The sequence below is a fragment of the Primulina huaijiensis genome, chromosome 1, assembly GCF_012295235.1.
Source record: "Primulina huaijiensis isolate GDHJ02 chromosome 1, ASM1229523v2, whole genome shotgun sequence".
In the NCBI taxonomy this organism is placed as follows: Eukaryota; Viridiplantae; Streptophyta; class Magnoliopsida; order Lamiales; family Gesneriaceae; genus Primulina; species Primulina huaijiensis.
In genome coordinates this window covers 24,179,682-24,199,816 of record NC_133306.1, presented here as the reverse complement: position 1 = coordinate 24,199,816, position 20,135 = coordinate 24,179,682, and the positions used below count along the sequence as shown (strand labels likewise).

Here is a 20,135-nt window from a genome sequence, read left to right as displayed (position 1 = left end):
TATATATATATATATATGTATATATATTATTTTTTAGTCAAATCGAAGCTCTATCGGAAAAGAGGGAGAAAATTTTAATGGTTTCATATTGTTTTTTTAGTATATATCTGTGACTTAAATAATTGTATAATTGAAATTATTAAATTTACTAAATAATTTTACAAAAATGGTAGATCCAAAATTTANATCCTGCGTCCCCAAGAAGGCATGCCACTGCCATCATTTTCCCGTAGCACTGACTAGTGCTTGTTGTTGAGTTGACTTGTACATCCTACACATAAATTTGGCTACGGTTTAAGACGAACTCCAGTTATGATTTGCAGAGACCAATCCAGGTGAATTCACTTCAGAAACTTGTCAATTTTCATGTTGTTCAAGATAGAGCTTAAATTATTACATTTTTTTGTAGCAAAGCCATTTTCTTTTGTCAACTGGGATCATATTTCAATATAGAAGACAATGTTGTAACTTTGAGGTTACCGTGTTGCTTGTTTTTGCCCATCTCCTGTGATTCAACTTTTTTATCCTGTATCAAGCATGACGTGTATGTTTAAATTTTGAGGTCATATAGTTTTTGGGAGGGGTCATTTAAATTTTTTCCTCTTCTTTAGGTGACCTCCCATCTAGACACATACATTGTTTATTTAAGAACAGTATTTCGGCCTGAAGTCATGAAACTAGCACTTGTATTTTAAATTTGTGCCTCATGCTGTTTGGTTCCGTCGGTTTCTCGTGTTACATATTGATAATGTGTAGCATGAGAAACCGATAGCAAGAAGGATTTAAAAAAACTGAAAGGGATGAAGCATGAACAAACTGCAAGTGCGTGACAAAATCAATCAACAGTAGGTTGAGGGGTGATGCGATCATTTGATTGTCGTTTGATCTGGCGAGATTGGATAAGTATAATGAGTTAAAAGAAACAACAGAGTCGAGCACAACCAAAACAAAAGGAGGTCAATATATGTTATTGTGAAAATCGTCGGCGAACTGATGTTTCTTCTATGTGCAGCTTGAATTCTCTGGCAGGGGAAAAGGGTTTGAGCTTTTTGACTACGTATGCTTATATAAGTACTACAGAAAGATGATTTAACAAGAAATCATTACTACATTCGAATCCTTGTGTAATATTCTAGCAGAATGCGAATTAACAAAACAAAACATTTCACTGAAAGGTAAAGGTTCAAGATCCAACTACATTTAACATGGAACATATTATACAACTGTCTTCCCGAAAAAGAGAAGTAATGGCAAATCAAATAATGTTGTGAATATGTTCGTTTCGTTGTATCCACGAGGATCAGTAAGCTTGTAGTACAGGCCTCTTACCCAGCCTCTTGATTTCTCTATCCATTTGACCTGTAAGCATCAATCCAAACATCTTGTAATCACAAAGCAGAGACCAAAATGGATGCCCAAAAGTTGCAGGAACATTTCCTTCAACAAAGAAATGACTATACCAAGCCAATCCATACCCAATCACGGGTACCAATATTAAAAACCACCAATTGAACAGCATTGAGTATACCAAGCACAAAATACTGCAAAGTGTACCAGCAAAATGCCAACGCCTGGTCGCTGGTTTTGAGTGCTGGCTCATATAAAACGTCCAAAACTCTTCCATGCTTCTGAAATTCATTTCTTTAACAAATCCCAGATCAGAATTTTGATAGGAAATTGGATCTTGATTCGGAAATGAGGATTCAAAGAAAAACCCAATCCACAAAATCTTTATTTTTGAATCCTTCCAAGTCTGATATTAAAAAACCTTATAAAGTGAGATTCTATCAAATTTCTGGAACAAATAGATGGCTACCGACTTTCCGGGTGTTTCGAGCCGAACCAAGAATTATGTTTGAACGAAAGCTTGAATCTTGTGAGGCAACCCCGAATCACCAAGCTGAAAATTCTGCCAAATCAAGTCTAAGGTAAGAGGAGAATCGAGGAACTTTCAATTAAGGAAACCCATAGGTAAAACTTCGATCTCTGTTGATGAACGGAATAAAATTGTTTCCAGAGCCTTAACCGATAACTGTGCAAATAGTTTTTCTTTTCTTTTGCATATTTTTGGTGTTTGTGATGTCTAGTGTTGACAGGAAAATCAATGATTGCTGTATTATTGTGTACATTTCTTATTTCGCTGTTCAAAATTTATCAATTTTATTGGCTTGTATGGTCAACGATTAGCAGCTAAACCTATTGCTGTTGTCTTATTATAGATTATATTCAGCAATCTCGATTTTCTGAACTCCTTTTCTTTCCCCCAAAAAAATGATTTTCTTATCATTCTTAATCTGCTATTTTATAGATATTTGATTCTTACAAGCGATGGAGTAAGAAAATTTCAGTAGGGGAATGAGAAGAACAAAAATGAAAATTTTAAAACAATATAAATATATTAGTTGATATTGTATATACAGATACACACACAAAATAATAACTATTATCATATTATTCGCTTACCCGTCTCCTAAGATTGTTTTTCAGATGTCTCAATTTCGGTTATTATGGTGTAATAGCACAAAGCTTTGTGCTGTCAAGTTCATTTCGGACTTGGGGAACATGTCGTGACAATTACAATAATGAAAGCTGAAAATATTAGGTAAAGTACATATAGAAGAATCTACTTCTGATGACAATGTATCAATATTCTATCCTACAAAAATCCTCGTTCCAGAACCATTATTCTGTTTGCAATAAAAAGGGAAAAAATAAAAAATAATAGCAAGAAGGTATCTATGTGTGATGTTATTTTCTAAACTTCAATTCGTACAAGATGATGCTCATCTGTTTAAAAAACTCGTTCTCCGGTAGAGTAGAGGTTCCAAAAGATAGCTGTAATAAAATAGAGACATGCAGTGAGAGTTAAGAATGCTTGAAAGGATCCTAGCCATTGTACAAAGAATCCTGTTCCAACTGTGCTGATTATTGCTGCAAGTGTTCCAGCTGAATTCGAAATCCCTGTTTGGAAATTTTGTCAATGGCATATTAAGTTCAAGGGATTTTAACTAAAACATGGAACAAGAACATATAATCAGCTAAGAGCCTAAGAGAGATTCGATTATTTTATACCATGAAGAAATCCAGAATACTGTGGTGCAATATCCTGTTCAAAGAAATAAACTTTGTTACTGATGGATTGACAAACTTATTCAATGCAAATAACCCTTTTGATTTCCTAAAAAAAAAAAAAAACCGTTGATATCTTGATAAATTTTTGGTTATCCGATGTGAATAAAAAACTTACTTCCATATTCAGTAAAAAGCCGGCTTGGCTGAAAGAACCGAAACTTAGAGCTGCTGTTAGAAATATAGAGGCGACTGATGGTGTTTTGGCGAAGTTCAAGCACAACAATGCAATCCCAGGACCGATAAAACCAATGGACTGCCAGGCAAATAATTGTAAATTCTGAGGTTATTCTTTGTGTAGATTATAGTGGATCGGAAATGGGATTTTAGGGGAACTTTTACCTGCATGATTTTCCTCGTAGTCGTTGTGGAGTAGCCGGATTTGATCAAGTAATCCGATGCCGTCCCAGCAATATAGCCTGAGATTGCCATTGTTCCCCATGGAACAGCACTAAACCATGCTGCTTGCTGCAAGTTCACCTCAAACACCTAATGTATAAGCAGAAAATTTCCTTTGCAGCACTATCAATAATGAAAATAGGTACAAAAAACAGTAAAACCAAATTAACCAACCCGCATAACTAGCTTTTTGTTAGCTTCTTTTTTTTGTTTTACCATATAATAAGATACATAAAATTGTAATTTGGGTGATTTTGTGTCATTTTCCTTTTTGCTCTTTGGTTATTCTATTTTTAACGAGCCTGTCCCACACAAATGGCGTCGAAACGGAAGAGGAAGAAATCTTGAAGAGAAAATGATACTAACAGTTTTAAAATAGACAGGCATCCATGATAGAAGCACAAAATACCCCTGCATTCAAGAGCTCAATCAGATTCTTTATTTCGAAATATCTAGAAAATGGAAACTTTAAAAGATCCCAAAAAAAAAATTTACCCAGTTATTAGTGATATTAGCAAAGATGATTGCCCAAGTGGGCAATTTTGATAAGAGAAGGCTTAGTGGCGGAAGCTTGTCGTTTTTTGCATAAGAAGCAGTTTTCCCAGCTTGGATCAACCGCAACTCGGATTTACTGATAGAACTGGATTCTTGAGGATTATTGGCAACCTTATTTGCCCATATTGTAACCCAAAGGAGTCCAAGAGAAGAAAAGAGGATGAAAGGGCCTGAAATGCCACCAATTAATGACATTGCAAGGGGGGCCAAGACCAATCCCACAACATTTCCAAACTGAAATCCTCCCATCGATATACCAACAGCAGTAGCTCTTTCGTGTGTTGGAAACCATCTAACAATAGCATTTGAATATCCAGGAAGAGTAAAATCAACAATGATGAGACGCCATTATTAAAAAGGAACATATATATAAATCGATAGACAAAAGGGGAAAAATGTCGCACCTAAACAGATATTTATGTGTTACCTTGCTAAAAGATTGTTCATTGAAGGTAGAGCAACCCCTTCGGCTAGCCCGAAGAAAGCACGCACAGCCAAGAGGCTGGCGGTGGAATGATTTGCCGCCCATGGAGTGAGAAGAGTAGCTAAAGACCACAAAGCCGCACCCCATGCAATAACTCGTTTTCCACCGTATTTGTCCACCAAGGCTCCTCCAATTACCGAAGAACACATATACCCCCATAAAAAGGATGACTACGCATGAAGCAACAACATCATATGATCAGTAAAATGCTCGATACAATTTGAATGCATTAATACTTATTTAAAAAGAAAATCTGACCGGTAAGATGTGAGGATAATTTTTATTTTGGCTTCAACATAGATCAATAGAGCCTATGCTCTACCAAGTGACCCGACTAGTTCGATGCTACCTTAAGGTTAGTATTCTTGCGCTAGCCACGAGGCCAACTAAGTGTATACTACCTTAAATCCCATATAATTTGGGCCCCATAAAAATTTATTTGACCTAGAGAATTCAAGTGCGCCTACCACACCAGGTGTAGGTGTTGGTGTTGGTGTTGGTGTTGGTGTAGGTGTAGCGTGGAAAATTCCATATTCCTACTGCCATTAACAGATGGCAGCTACTTCCTCTCAACAACCACAAAAGGTCTAAAACACACTTTCATAAGATCAGAATACAACCAACTACCACCAAAGGAACACACAAATCCAACTTCACCAAAAAAGTAAAAGTAACAAACAAGCAACTTTATCCGATAATTTTCAAGAAAAGGAAACACTCCAATAAAAGGTAAGATATTAATAAGATCCCGAGTGTACCTGGACAATGCCCAAGAAAGAATTGCTCCAGCCATGTTTAGCAGCAAGAGGAACTATGGCAACTGACATCACAACTCTATCTGCATTACACAGACACATCACAGCCGCCACCAGAGCGACCACTTTGAACCTCTCCTCCGCCAGGAATCCGCCTTCTCTCCGCCCCACAAACAGCCCCCTTTCTATCCCCTCCGCCGTGCACCTCACCACACAACCACCCCTCCTCCTCCTCCTCTTCTCACCGTACACAAACAGAAACTGATCTCTCTTCCTTTCATACAGACGACTCTGTAATATTTCTCCACTCACCATTAATGAATTGAAACTCAAGCTCCGTTTTCTTGGGATAGAAAGATCTTCCTTGCTGAAAGACGAATAAGATATCTTGTTATCGATCGGACCCAAACTGGAGACGGGATTGCATGCACAGTGTGGTAGTTTAACGCGGTTCAGGCAAGCCATGATCGGATAAAGAGAGAAACTTTGCCTTGTGAATGGGAATTCTTGGAGAAAAATATTTACTTTAACGAGACATTATTTTGATGCCTAATTGCTGGTGAGAATATGTGGGAAATCTTATATATTATTACGAAAAATCAGGCAAGAAACCAAACAACCATCTTCTCTACTTCGCTAATGTTGTTGGAGTTGGTGGGCTTCGAAGTAACATTGGAGTCCTCGAGGGTGGTTTCGTCATTTCGCATTTTGGTCATGATTCATGGCTTCGACTTGCCAACGTTGTTCCATACCGCAGGAAGTTAGCCTCTTGGGTGGAATTATGGAAAAATAATAATAATGTTAAAGATACCATCAATATATTGTTACAACGATATTTATAATTATTATATCGCGATATTTTACTGTTATATTGCGAGATTTTGTATTCCATATATATTGAAATTTTGATAAATTTNAGTCAAATCGAAGCTCTATCGGAAAAGAGGGAGAAAATTTTAATGGTTTCATATTGTTTTTTTAGTATATATCTGTGACTTAAATAATTGTATAATTGAAATTATTAAATTTACTAAATAATTTTACAAAAATGGTAGATCCAAAATTTAATTTGTGAATATTAACTATATTATTAAATGAACATTTAATAATAGGGTCGATCTGTACAATAGCTATATTTAAATATATAAATTATTATTTTTTGAAAGTTAATAATTATGGCCGTGGAATTGGCACATCAATAAATTAAATATTCTAATATGTGAAAATCTATAATTTTGACTATGTATATTTTTGTATTTTAGATTTTCATCTATTATATTATCAAATTTTAGTCTTAAAATGATATCTTTCAATTTTTTAAAAATTTGTATAATTTTTTCGAGATGGTGATGACGTGAAACTGTATAAATCATATTGAAATAATACTGAAATTAAAAAAATAACAAACTAAAATTAAATTTGACAAATAAAAAATTAAAACACAAACAAATTTCTAATATTATATTTCAGCAACTATATATTACATTACATGAGGTGTAACCATCAATGTATCATTTTATTGAGTGGGTTTCATGTAAGACCGTCTCACGGATCTTAATCTGTGAGACAGGTCAACCCTACTCATATTCACAATATAAATTAATACTCTTAGCATAAAAAATAATACTTTTTCATGTATGACTCAAATAAGAGATTCGTCTCACAAATACGACACGTGAGACCGTCTCATACAAGTTTTTGCCCATTTTATTTTCCTAAAATAAAATTTTCAATCTTTTTAGTAAGGAGATACGATAAGCAATTATTTTTAAAATTATTTATTATTTTTTTAAAATATTTAAATATCTGTCTATATATATAAAAGTGTGTGCTAGATATCTCTATAATGTTAACAAGGGTCCAAGAAGGTTTTATTTAGCAATACAGAGATATTATTGGGGGAAAATGCAATTAAACTTGTAGCACTGCCCGTGCCCCTGGTCCTATAAATTGAGAGAAGCTGGGTCACAATGACGTTAAATTATATGCAATGAAATGAGGCTTCGTAGCTTTGGTCCCTTCTCCCATGGCGCAGGTGCCCAAAAACCTGAGCAGCAAACGCTTACTTGTGCTGCTCAAAGCAGAGAAGAATCTCAAGTCCGCGGTCAACTTGTTCGAATCAGCCACTCGCCACCCCAGTTATACGCACTCTGCATCTGCCTTTCACCACATTCTCCACCGCCTCTCAATCTCCCCGGACCTTAATTTCGTTCCAAATGTCACCCGCATAGTTGATCTCATCCGCATCCACCAATGCCAGTGCTCCGAGGACGCGGCGTTGGCTGTTTTGAAGTTTTACTCAAAGAATCTAATGGCTGAGAAAGCTATGGAAACTTTCCAGAAAATGGGGGAGGTCTTCGGTTGTGAGCCCGGAGTGAGGTCCTACAACTCTCTGCTGAATGCCTTCGTGGTTTCGAATCAATTGAGTAAGGCGGAGGTTTTCTTTAGGAATTTTAGGACTATGGGGGTGTCGCCGAATTTAGAGACTTTCAATGTTTTGATCAAAATCGCGTGTCAAAAGGGGGAGTTTAATAAGGCGAGAGAGTTGATAGATTGCATGTGGGATAGGAATCTGAGTCCTGATCGTCACAGTTATGGCACTTTGATCAATGGGTTGGTGAAAGCTGGGGATTTGAACGAGGCTGTGAAGGTGTTTGAGGAAATGTCTTGTAGAGGCGTGATGCCCGATGTTATGTGTTATAACATTTTGATTGACGGGTTTTTCAAGAAGGGAGATTTAAAGGTGGCCTATGGCATTTGGAACAAGTTAAATAAGGGATCTCATGTTTATCCCAATGTTGTTACATACAATGTCATGATCAGTGGGTTGTGTAACTGTGAGAGGTTTGTTGAGGCTCTCGATTTGTGCGATAGGATGAGAAAGAATGAGAGAAAAATGGATCTTTTTACTTATAGTTCGTTGATTCATGGGTTATGTGAGTTGGGGAATATTGATGGGGCTGAGAGAGTTTATAAGGAGATGGCTGAGAGCGAAGTACCTCCTGATTCTGTTGTATATAATGCATTGCTTAATGGTTATCAAAAGGTTGACCGATTTGAGGATTGTTTTAAGTTGTGGGAGTTGATGGGGCGAGATGGTAATCGAAATGTTGCTAGTTTTAATATAATGATGAGAGGCCTGTTCAACGTTGGTGAAGTGAAGGAAGCTATTTCTATCTGGGAGCTTTTAAAAGAGAGTAGCTGTGTTGCAGATTCCACAACTTATGGAATACTAGTTCATGGATTATGTGAGAATGGATACAATAAGAAGGCTTTACATGTTTTGGAGGAGGCTGAAGGGAAAGGCAGTGTTCTAGATTCTTTTGCATACTCTGCGATGATCTGTGGGATGTGCAGAGAAAGAAAGTTGGATGAAGCAGTTTCATTGCTAAATCATATAACCAAAAGTGGTAGCAAGCCAAATGCTCATGTTTATAATGCTTTGATCAATGGTTTTATGGATGCTTCTAAACTTGAGGATGCAATGAGGATATTTAGTGAAATGGGAAGCAGTAATTGCCCGCCTACAATTGTTACTTACAATACGCTTATTGACGGGTTTTGTAAGGCTAGAAGATTTGGTGAAGCCTATGATCTTGTGAAGGAAATGCTAGGGAAAGGGTGGAAGCCAGATGTGATCACTTATAGCTTGTTGATAAAAGGTCTCTGTCTTGACCAGAAAGTCGAAATGGCTTTCAATTTATGGAATCAAGTTGTCAGCAAAGGTTTCAAGCCAGATGTACGAATGCATAATATTTTGATCCATGGGCTCTGTTCTGTTGCCAAAACTCAACATGCTTTGTCTCTGTATTTGGATATGAGTCATTGGAACTGTGCACCTAATATAGTGACCAACAATACCCTTATGGAAGGATTTTATAAAGTTGGTGACCTAAGAACTGCTTCAGTAATCTGGGCTCGAATTTTAAGAGGTGGGCTGCGGCCGGATGTTGTTTCCTACAACATTGTTCTCAAAGGTCTTTGTTCTTGCGGTAGAATATCAGGTGCTGTTTTGTTCTTACAAGATGCTTTGACGAAAAGCGTTTTTCCAAACATAATTACATGGAACATACTTGTCAGAGCTGTAATTCTCGGTGAGAATCCAACTTGATCCTATGGCTCCAAACTGTGCAGGAAGTATGGTGTTCTGATCTTAATGGTATTCCAAACTAAAATTATATTTTTCTATTTATAAAATTATTATGTAATTAGATACTTCCATTTTTTTTCTCTTTGCAGGTTTTGTGAAATCTTTCTCAGCTAATCATTGGCAGTTTGTTCTCGCTCAATAACTCAAATCAAACTGTAACTGTGATTGTAAGTTCACTGTCCTGTCGCTTTTGGTTTTTCAAGGGGTCAAAACTAATTGTAGAAAATGTAGCCTATTAAATTTTGTTGGATCCAATTATTTTTTTCTTATCAGTTAATGTCGTGTTTTTATTGAATTGTTGAATACATTTTGTGCCACGTGTTATGTTGACGTAAATATTTTTAGTTTGAATGGATTGGCCTGAAAATTGCTGTGTTTGTATGGAGGCTGGTTGAATGTATTTCGTCAATTTATTGACTGTTTGGTGAAATGGTCATGAGCTATAGAATCCAACGATTTATAACTTAGGAGCTTTTGTAGTTTGTACCAAAAAACACATGTAGATGTTTCAGTTAAATGACTTAATAGATGATATGACAATAAAATTTAGAAACTAGAATGATTCCCTCCAGTGAACTGTGTTTCATTTGGCATGTAATTGGAGATAACCTCATTTTTCAGGATTGGTAATTAGTGATTACTAAAGGCTGTTGGTGTTGCATTTGATTCAAAGGGAATAGAATAGGGAAGAATTGAATGCTCAAAATCCTGATGAGAATCGTGAGTTTATTTCAAGTACTCCTTGGGTCTGAGCTTGTTTTACTGTAACTGTCATGTCTATTATGTTTCCAAGAATACTTGCGTTTGTTTAAATATGTTTGGAACTTTTAGTTCGTTTAGACCACGTTTACCCTGTTCCTACAAATTGGGAGTTGTATACTAAAGTTCTATATTTTTGCCCCACCTTATTTTCCAGAGTGAACTTGAACACAATCTTTGATATGCCTTTATGTTAAGTTTTAAAAGTGTCAAATTAATTGCACGGCATCAGATACTACAAGGCTTTAGTGGTTAAGGTTGTATCACTAAAGACAAGAATGATGCAAAAACAAGGATAGCCTGATGTATTAGCCTCAGGTATTAGTATTTTATTTGGGGTTATAACTCATGCTACATTTAATGGAGATGAGAAGTTCATGTTCTGAGATCTTCCTCTAGTCTGTCTCTGATGTTTGTGCTCCTCCCCATCCCCACCCCTGGTTTTTTTCTTTATTTTTCCTCACCAAGAACAAAAATGTGGAACATTTGACGAGTTAATATGCACCTATGGACACAAAAATTACCACAAAGCATATACTGTACTCTGAACTTTAACCCGAATGTAATAGCATTCATGGGGTTATAACTCATGTTATATTTATATACTCCATGGTTAAATTAGAGAATGGAAATGCCCACTTCATTTCTTCTCTTCTTTTGATCTTTCTTGTTCTGATAAAACACTCTGCTCATATACCAGTTGCGACAGCAAACCAACCAGAATCACCGCCAGAAAAACCACTTTCTCCCATTCAGACGTCGAAGAAATCGAGGCCTGAGCAATTCCCATAACTACCAAAGCAATGAGTGCAAGGTAAATATTTCTTCTGATTACTGACCCAGCATCTTTCTTAGTCACCTCCCTGATTTTCTCATCCTCTTCCTTTGCTTTTGCTTTGTCAACCTGTGTTTTCCCACTAAAGCTCTTAAAGAACATCCCTTCATTCCTGTCTTCCACGATTTTCCCTTCAAAATCCGTGACCTTTTTCTCATTCTCTTCGATCTCTATCTTGTTCAACTCCATAGATTCCTCGAAGGCTTGCATCCTGCTCTCTATATTCCCCATTATCTGTTCAAGAAAATGAACAAAACCCGATTACTCAAGTAACCACATTTCGTATTAGTTTGACAGGAGTTATTAAAAACAAACACACCCGTGCACCGGCTTCATCCAATTCTCTGAGGGCATTCTCTCCAATTTGATCAATTTCAGCATTGGCTTCCTCAGCAAACTGCTTTAGATATGCGGATCTTTCGTCTAAGTAATCGGTGAGACGAACTTTTTGAGTTTGTAGCATGGCAATTCTGGCTAGAAGTTCCTGCTTGCTTTTATCTCCTTCAGGCGGTGTAGAATCTTGTTCTGTATCATTATCTGAATTGTTATTAGACTTACAAAAGGAGAGCATAATCTTCCTTTTCTTGAAGAATTCTCTGTCATGAAAAAGGCCATGGTTGGGGTTGAAGGAGGCTTGAATTGCTTTAAGAGAAATCATGTTTCTTTTTTAATTTGTTTGGGAACTTTTGAGATGGAAATGGAGAAAACTCTTACTGGAATATGCACAGCACGCGACTGTTTTGGGCCTCTCGTTATATATTTGCATTATCTGGTTCCAATACTTTTACCCAGATATCCATTCTTTTGGCCCCACACAGAACATTTACTTCAATCTTATCCTAGGCAATCTTTACCGGGAGAACTCCAGCCCAGCTCATTGTCGAGATCGAATGATGTTATACTTGAACTCAATCTTATCCTAGGCAACATTTACTTCAATTGATTTTGGCTTCGGGCTTATCGAAACAATCTTTTCTTACAGTTTCTGTTTTGCAAAATTTCCACCAGAATTTTTAAAATTTCTTGATTTTCAAGGATATCTCGAAATTTCTCAAAAATCATTGAATCTCTATCGAAATTTTACAAAATCTTATGTGCTATTGCTGCAAAGTTATTTTCATATATCAAATGTTTATATAAGTATGCAACTCAGTTTTCACCAAAATCTAATGCCCTTAAAGCATTATCGCGACAGACTCTTACGATTTTGTTTTTACTTATTTTGTCTTCTTTTTTTACAGATGTATAATTCCATTTCGTCGTAGTAATTTTGATGGAATAAATTGATTAATTGGAATTTGAAACGAACTAGTTCCTTTTTTTAGCAAACGAACTACTTTATTAATTCCCACGAGATATACACTCAAGTTTTTTTGACTAGGAACACTGAAATTCTTCAATATCCGTCAAGCATTCTTCAATAAATGAATAAAAGAATTATAATATTGTATGAGGCATTTTATATTTGCAATTAAAGACATGACATTTTTAAAACACAATAATGAAAAAATTGTAAATTGGTTATTTGTGTTTGTATTTGTGATTTTAATCTTATATGTAGTCAAATTTTAATCTTAGTCAAAATAACTTTTTTTCCCACACGGCGCTATGTCCATTGCCGTGGGAGTACTCCCATGGCGAAAGGATCACAATTGCAAACCAGTGAGTCAAAAAATGAAAGTAGGATTTTTAAGGTTCTTTTTCTTAGGAATTGTCCAAACAAATTCAAGAATAAAAGTTATCATTTGTTGCAACCACAGTGAAAAAACCAACACATGTCCACCAACCACAAGTTCCCTACTAATCTAAATAATAATAATATTTAAATCACTTAGTCAAAACTTAATGGTAAAACTGGAAAAAAAAAATTAAATAATAATAATAATAATAATAAACATTTAAGAATATAAAGTCGAAAGTTACAATCTCATGATGATAATAAAGACTGTTCCCCTATTCGTTAACTTCGTATGAGAAGTTAGTTAATAACAAAAGGTTGTTTAAATAGTATAATATCTTAGCTTTTAAACAATTTTTGTGTTGTCTTGTAGTTGTCACTTACATATGTTTGTCTGAAAGGGCTCTTGCAACTATCCCAATTGAATTCGAATTTCTCTAGAAGCTGGAACCATCAAAATATATATTGATAATAATATATTATTATTAATTACAACATATAATTTACCCAAAAAATGTAAAAGAAAAAAAAATGGAATGTGTATATTTATCTAGTAATAATAGGAGTGGTGGATTTATAATGTTTTGAAAAGCAATTACAAGCTTAAGCTATGAAAGAAGCTAGTTGGTATGCCAAAAAATACCAACATACATAAAGAATTAGAACGAGGGAAACAATTTATTTATTTATAAACCGAATAATTTATTACGATCATGAATCTTCCAAAAAATAATTTAAAATACTTTCGAGCATTTAATTTTAAAAATTGTAGGTGTAATTGATGCTGTATAATGGGCGTATCAGCACTCCTTAGCTTCCCGAATATAATATCATAGTGGAGCTAACTGAATAAACTAATGATCCAATTCAAGTCATTATAAAATCTTTGACGACTCGTAGATTACAACTACGTACGTATATGAATCAGACACAAATTCAGAGTATACATTTTAATGAATTTAATTCATCGAATTTCCCAATCTAATAAAATTCATGCAAAAACAGAAAATAATGCTTTATGTAACAGGTAAGAAAAAGAGACAAGAAACCTAGTTTTTGCCAAAGGAGTCTTATGTTTGAAGCATCCATGGCTTCACCTAACGTAGGAAAAACGACGTCATGACAGATACACACATGCAATTATATATCACTCGTCTGTATAATATTGTTCATTGAGTTTAGAACTCATAAGGTTGAAAGACAGAACAGAAAAATTAACCAAAATCTAAGTTTTTCTTTTCTTTTCTTTTCTTTTTTTTTTTTCGAAAACATAAAATCAGTACTGGCTGTGAATTATGGATTCTTGGATTCGAGCTGTGATACTCATATCGTGTTTTTTTCCTGTGTTTTTCGTCGAATGTCGGGTTCGTCATTACAAATTTAATGTAAGTGTTTAATGCCTTTAAATTTTCTTCTGTGTTATAAGTTTATAATTTACTCATTTACTCGTTTTATTTATTTGCATGGGCATAGTTTTTCCTTGGTTAATCTGCGTTTTGTTTGAGCATTTTAATTTTTAAATTTGATTGTGAAGTTAGGGGACTAGCAATGGAGTATTGCATTATTTAAATTTGCTATTTTTTAAGCTCATAGTGATTTATATATAGTTTAATTTTAGCATAAATGTATATATACAAATCCTAAAGAATATATAAGTAATTTTTATTTGCTAAAATATGAAATTTTTTTTAAAAAAATGAAACATATATATGCATCCAATTTGGCGTTTTATATTGAGTTGATTTAAGTGGTGAAAATATCTTCTTTTCAAAAATAATAAATTATACTAGTAAAGAATCTCTTGAAACCGATTCATTTGATCGATTAAACAAATTAATTTACTAATAATTCAATAATTTAACTACCAATTACTTTAAAAAAAAGTTTATTTTTCAACCATTTTCAATTAATAAATTTTAAATATAGTCCAATATACAAGATATTCTGTGAATTGGTTGGCAAATGCTAAGTCTGATGGTGTTTATGTATATTAATTTATAGAATTTGGTGAGTTTGCTGGCCTAAAAACAAGCAAATTAGCAAGTCAAAAAATCATAAAGACACGGAAAGTGTAATAATATATTTCAACGACAAATTATTTTCAAGATATGACTAATTAATTCCCTTAACTTGTAATAATTTAATATCAAGAAGACAATACTAGCTTTATACATTTTGGCAATGTAATATATCCATAAAAAAAACTGTGAAATTTTCGATAATTTTTGTTAATTGGTATGCAGGTGGTGATGAAGAACATTACGCGTCTGTGTTCGACGAAACCGATTGTCACCGTCAACGGAAAATTTCCAGGTCCGACAATTCGTGCTAGGGAAGATGATACATTGCTCATCAAGGTCGTCAACTATGTCAATTACAATGTCACCATTCATTGGTAATCAAGAATCTATATTATTTTTCAAATTTGGATCAGTGTAAATGATTTTTTTTCGTTTTGTTTTAAGCGAAATATTTTAAAATACGATCTTTTGAACCTCTATTAAATTTTCTTTCGATTCTCGAGGAAAATAACTTAATTTGATCAGTGTAAATGATTTTAGTTTACGAGATAATTTCCCAATATAATTTTTTTTAAAAAAATTGACCTCAAAAAATTATTGGAGCCCGGTAATAAAATGATTTCAGGCATGGAGTGAAGCAACTCCGCACAGGCTGGGCGGATGGGCCAGCATATATCACGCAATGCCCCATCCAGCCGGGCCAAAGCTATGTGTACAACTACACCATCACAGGCCAAAGGGGCACACTTCTATGGCACGCACACATCCTATGGCTCAGAGCCACCGTTCACGGCGCCTTGGTCATCTTGCCTAAGCGCGGCATCCCATATCCTTTCCCTAAACCGGACCACCAAGCAATCGTCGTCCTGGCCGAATGGTGGAAATCGGACACGGAGGACGTGATCAACGAGGCTCTGAACTCTGGATTGGCTCCAAATGTATCTGATGCTCACACCATCAATGGTCATCCCGGACCGGTCCCGAATTGTCCTTCCACGGGTAGAATTTGTACTATGATTGTCCCAATTGGAAAGCTCTCGTCATTTATTATTACACATTTAATTTGCTTGCATTTTTTAGGTGGCTTCACATTGCCCGTTGAGCATGGGAAAAGCTACCTATTGCGCCTGATCAATGCTGCGCTGAATGAAGAACTATTCTTCAAGATTGCAGGACACAAACTGACAGTGGTAGAAGTTGATGCAACATATGTGAAGCCCTTCAAAACAGACACGGTCTTGATTGCCCCCGGGCAAACCACCAACGTCATCGTGTCGGCTGACAAGGGCGTCGGAAAGTACATGATGGCAGCCTCCACCTTCATGGACACTCCCGTGGTGGCGGTTGACAATTTGACAGCCACCGCCACATTGCACTATTCCGGCACGCTTGATACCTCTCCCACAACTCTCACCATACCACCCGCCCGAAATGCCACCCAAGTGGCAAACAATTTCACCGACTCTCTCCGCAGTTTGAACTCGAAAAAATACCCGGCAACCGTGCCTGTTAAAGTCGATCGTTCCCTCCTGTTCACGGTTGGACTCGGGGTCAATCCATGCCCGACTTGCATACCCGGCAAGGGTAGCCGTGTCGTTGCCGATATAAACAATGTCACCTTTGTGATGCCGAGCATTGCTCTTTTACAGGCTCATGTTTTCAAGATCAAGGGAGTGTTCACCACTGATTTCCCTGGGAACCCGCCGTTTCCGTTCAATTATTCAGGGAGCGGACCGGCAAATATAGAGACTAGTAATGGGACAAAGGTGTATAGATTGCCACACAATGCAACAGTTCAAGCGGTTCTGCAAGATACTGGGATTATAGCCCCTGAGAATCACCCTATTCATCTTCATGGATTCAACTTTTTTGCAGTAGGCAGGGGATTAGGAAATTATAATCCAAAAACTGATCCCAAAAATTTTAATCTCGTTGATCCTGTGGAGAGGAACACTATTGAAGTGCCTTCTGGCGGATGGGTTGCCATTAGATTCAAAGCTGATAATCCAGGTAAAATAATATTTGGTACTCAGTTGGCTCCTCTGATTTCTTTTGTTACACTTTTTTCCCCTTTTTATGATAATAAAATAGAATTAGTTTAAATATTTGGAAATATAAGTTGAAAATTTGTTAAAAATTTTAAAGAGAAATTGAAATAGAATCCCCACGAACCATTTATTTTGGCTTTGTGATAATTTTTGGGATTTAAAGCACTTTTTTAAAAAAAGAACTTCATCCAAACATCACTGATTCTAAGAATTTAGTCCAAGATTCAGAGTTATTTTTGGAGGGTGGTTTTGATCAGATCTGAATATGCAGGAGTTTGGTTTATGCATTGTCATTTGGAAGTACACACAACATGGGGACTGAAAATGGCATTCTTGGTGGACAATGGAAAGGGCCCTAATGAATCAGTGCTGCCACCACCAAAAGATCTTCCAAAATGTTAAAAAGAGTGTCAAGAAAAACATCCTTAGTTTAATTATATAATGATTCAGAGTAAATTTCAGGCCAAGAAAAGGAGAGTCGAAGGCATAAAACAGAGCCCTGAAGAAACAAACAAGAACAAAAAATAAATAAAGGTGATAGGAAGAAATTGACGTTTGTGCAAGCCTTGGAGCCAAGCCCTGTTTGTTGGGAAACTAAATTTACTACAAATTTAGATTTATATAGAAGGGGAAGAAAGGAAAGATGTAGCTCTGTTTATTTCTTGAGTGAATAAAATTTTGCTCAAGTAGGAGACAAAAATTATACATTTTATGTGTGTATTTTGTATTTTTTGCGTGGGGGCAATAATTCTCGAAGATTTGATCAAGGGAGAATTTTTCCAGTGTTGAATTCTTGTTCTGGCTATGCTTGAATGTTTTCTTTCTTTCTTCCTTTTTTTTCTGGTTGTGTATTTTTTAAAAATTATTTCTCCCACCATAAATTGAATATGACTGAAAGTGATGTATGCTTTGTTTTCTCTCGTAAATATCATTCATGTCATATTTGAATATGCTGCCCTTTTTTTGCTCCAACAAAGACAGTAATGTGCAATAATCTCTAAGTATTTTAGAGAACATTTGCAACATCGATTCTTCGTTAATCGTTTTAAAAAATAATTTTGTGTGTTTTTTAACTTAGATTTTGTTTTAGTTTCTGCTTAATTTAATTAAACTCCGAAAGCTGGACACATTGTGATTTTGATTCTTCAAAAGTGACTAAGCAAAAATTTGTATGAGACGATCTCACGGGTCGTATTTTGTGAGCCGGATCTCTTATTTTGATCATCTATGAAAAATTATTACTTTTTATGCTAAGAGTATTACTTTTTATTGTGAATATCAGTAGGGTTGACTCGTCTCACAGATAGAGATTCGTGAAACCGTCTCACAAGAGACTTTATCTAATAGCTATTAGGGTCAACTAATATATGTGTAAAAGCAAGTGAGAGTAAGAGTGTATTGTTCTCATTTTTTCCTCTGCATTGTGCCGGAAACTCTTACTCTTTATAGTGAAAATAAAACTATGTTGTTGGCTGTCGTAGAAGGAGGTTTAATTGAGTCGAACCAAGTAAACTCTTTTGTCGATTACTTTTCTTGTTTTTCATATTTTTTGCAACACTTCAAACGATATTCATTGGTTGTGTGATTAAATTTTTTGCGATAATTCTTAAGTGGTCGTGTAAAAAGATGATCAGGTAATCACAGAATCGTATTATAAGTGATATCAAGAGACATGCTCCGATCATGAGATCAACGAAGTTCTTATCAATTTGATTTACACATCTTTCATTTATCTAATCTCCCGAACCAAATGATACATATATAAGTGTTAGCATATAGAATTTAGGAATGTCAAATGACCAGCAAGATGAGCTAGCTTACAAGCCACAATTTATTACACAAATTTTTGTGAGACGGTTTCACGAGTCACTTTTGTGAGACATATCTTCTATTTGGGTCATCCATGAAAAATTATTACTTTTATGCCAAAAGTATTACTTATTGTTATAAATATGAGCATAGTTGACTCGTCTCACGGATAAATATCGATGACACCACCTCACAAGAAACCTACTAAAGTTATTATTAGGCGGGCCGGAAATAATCAATCCAAATCACTTAGTTTAGGTGACGGGGTAAGTAGACCAAACATACTTAACTAATTTTATGTGTAATTTGACGAGTTGAAGCCTGTCGGTCTCGATGAGCTTAATCTTTTTTATAACTCTATATAAAATAAAAAAAATTAGCGTTATAATATGTCTTTTCATATGATTAAAACAGTAATTAAAAAAACATATATAGTAAATTCACTCATATAAAAACTGTATCATTCTTTTACAAATAAAGTTGCAAGATTTATTTCAATCTAATATAAGTATAAATAATCATATAACTCCCCAATACAGAAATTACCATAAAAATCTTAAATTATAAGTTAGCTAAAAAAAATAATCATATAACTCCCCAATACAGAAATTACCATAAAAATCTTAAATTATAATTTAACTAAAATTATTATATCAAAATATTTAAATATATGTGCAACGTACCAAGTGGTAATATTTATGAATCAAGGCCCATGCATGTTTATTAAGGATATATCATGCAGTAAATTAAAATTGAACAGGTTATTCTACTTTTAAAAAAAATTGAAGAATCTAGATGAACAACTATCACGTGCTAATTTAAATTCAAATTTATTGACGACCACATAGATATCTAGCACGAGATATTTTTTAAGAAAAAAATATTGTTTTTTTTAATTTATAAATATCTAAAATTGACGTTACGAAATTGCATCCTCCATAGGGATCCGTGAAATTGAAATATATTCATTAATATTAAAAATATCATCGCCATTGAAGAACCAGACAACTGTCTCCAAACGTAACAGCCCAAAAATAATAAAATATTCAATTATTGTATGTGTTTATATATATTTATTTATTATGTTGTCAATTAATCATATTCATCTTTATATTATGTATATCAACGAGTCGGTATAGAGATGACAATTTTTCTCATAGGTTCAGTGTCCCACGAGAAAACTTGAAACAGTACGAGGATCTCTGATTTTTTTGAGTTTAAGTTCGGATTCGGGTTCAGGGATTCTTTTAAATTCTTGAAATAGTTAAAGACGGGTATAAAGATATTATTATTATCTTTGAACATGTCCTGAAAATAATATTAATAATGAGATTATTATTATTATTAGAAAGTCGATATTTACATTAATCCATTTTTTGCTATCCACATTTCACTTCATGCATAATATATATGTCAAATTTATTCAGAAATAAAATACAAATAACAAAAATTAGATTATAAATATCAATTTCATTATTATTATTAAAATATCAATATAATAATATTATTAAAT

The 20,135-nt window shown here is 34.7% G+C and overlaps 5 protein-coding genes across 11 annotated transcripts; 2 read left to right on the top strand and 3 right to left on the bottom strand.

The window, feature by feature from the left end:
• Positions 1-1,143: 1,143 nt before the first annotated feature.
• LOC140986942 (uncharacterized) lies at positions 1,144-2,105 on the bottom strand. The gene has a single exon (XM_073455367.1). It carries the CDS (start codon positions 1,637-1,639, stop codon positions 1,301-1,303), a length of 339 nt encoding a protein of 112 aa, XP_073311468.1. The 5' UTR covers positions 1,640-2,105; the 3' UTR covers positions 1,144-1,300.
• A 235-nt stretch (positions 2,106-2,340) lies between these two features.
• LOC140986926 (probable anion transporter 3, chloroplastic) lies at positions 2,341-6,156 on the bottom strand. The gene is made up of 8 exons (XM_073455345.1): positions 5,326-6,156; positions 4,511-4,737; positions 4,024-4,375; positions 3,895-3,939; positions 3,472-3,618; positions 3,248-3,385; positions 3,073-3,106; positions 2,341-2,961 (listed from the first exon to the last, which is right to left on the bottom strand). Exons 1-8 carry the CDS (start codon positions 5,785-5,787, stop codon positions 2,792-2,794), a joined length of 1,575 nt encoding a protein of 524 aa, XP_073311446.1. The 5' UTR covers positions 5,788-6,156; the 3' UTR covers positions 2,341-2,791.
• A 1,135-nt stretch (positions 6,157-7,291) lies between these two features.
• LOC140986899 (uncharacterized) lies at positions 7,292-10,979 on the top strand. 7 transcript variants are annotated; one of them, XR_012176991.1, is made up of 4 exons: positions 7,292-9,416; positions 9,562-9,639; positions 10,094-10,192; positions 10,932-10,979. XR_012176991.1 is itself a non-coding variant. In XM_073455307.1 (3 exons), exons 1-2 carry the CDS (start codon positions 7,349-7,351, stop codon positions 9,612-9,614), a joined length of 2,121 nt encoding a protein of 706 aa, XP_073311408.1. In that variant the 5' UTR covers positions 7,292-7,348; the 3' UTR covers positions 9,615-9,639; positions 10,932-10,979. The 7 variants fall into 7 exon arrangements, 1 of the variants encoding a protein (XP_073311408.1); XR_012176992.1 differs by having other exon boundaries at positions 10,094-10,218; XR_012176994.1 differs by having other exon boundaries at positions 7,292-9,459.
• Positions 10,752-11,826, bottom strand: LOC140986917 (uncharacterized). The gene is made up of 2 exons (XM_073455336.1): positions 11,386-11,826; positions 10,752-11,300 (listed from the first exon to the last, which is right to left on the bottom strand). The coding sequence occupies exons 1-2, from the start codon at positions 11,722-11,724 to the stop codon at positions 10,872-10,874; spliced, it is 768 nt and encodes a 255-aa protein (XP_073311437.1). The 5' UTR covers positions 11,725-11,826; the 3' UTR covers positions 10,752-10,871.
• A 2,108-nt stretch (positions 11,827-13,934) lies between these two features.
• Positions 13,935-17,600, top strand: LOC140986892 (laccase-4-like). The gene is made up of 5 exons (XM_073455287.1): positions 13,935-14,129; positions 14,988-15,139; positions 15,391-15,764; positions 15,846-16,775; positions 17,085-17,600. The coding sequence occupies exons 1-5, from the start codon at positions 14,040-14,042 to the stop codon at positions 17,213-17,215; spliced, it is 1,677 nt and encodes a 558-aa protein (XP_073311388.1). The 5' UTR covers positions 13,935-14,039; the 3' UTR covers positions 17,216-17,600.
• Positions 17,601-20,135: the final 2,535 nt, after the last annotated feature.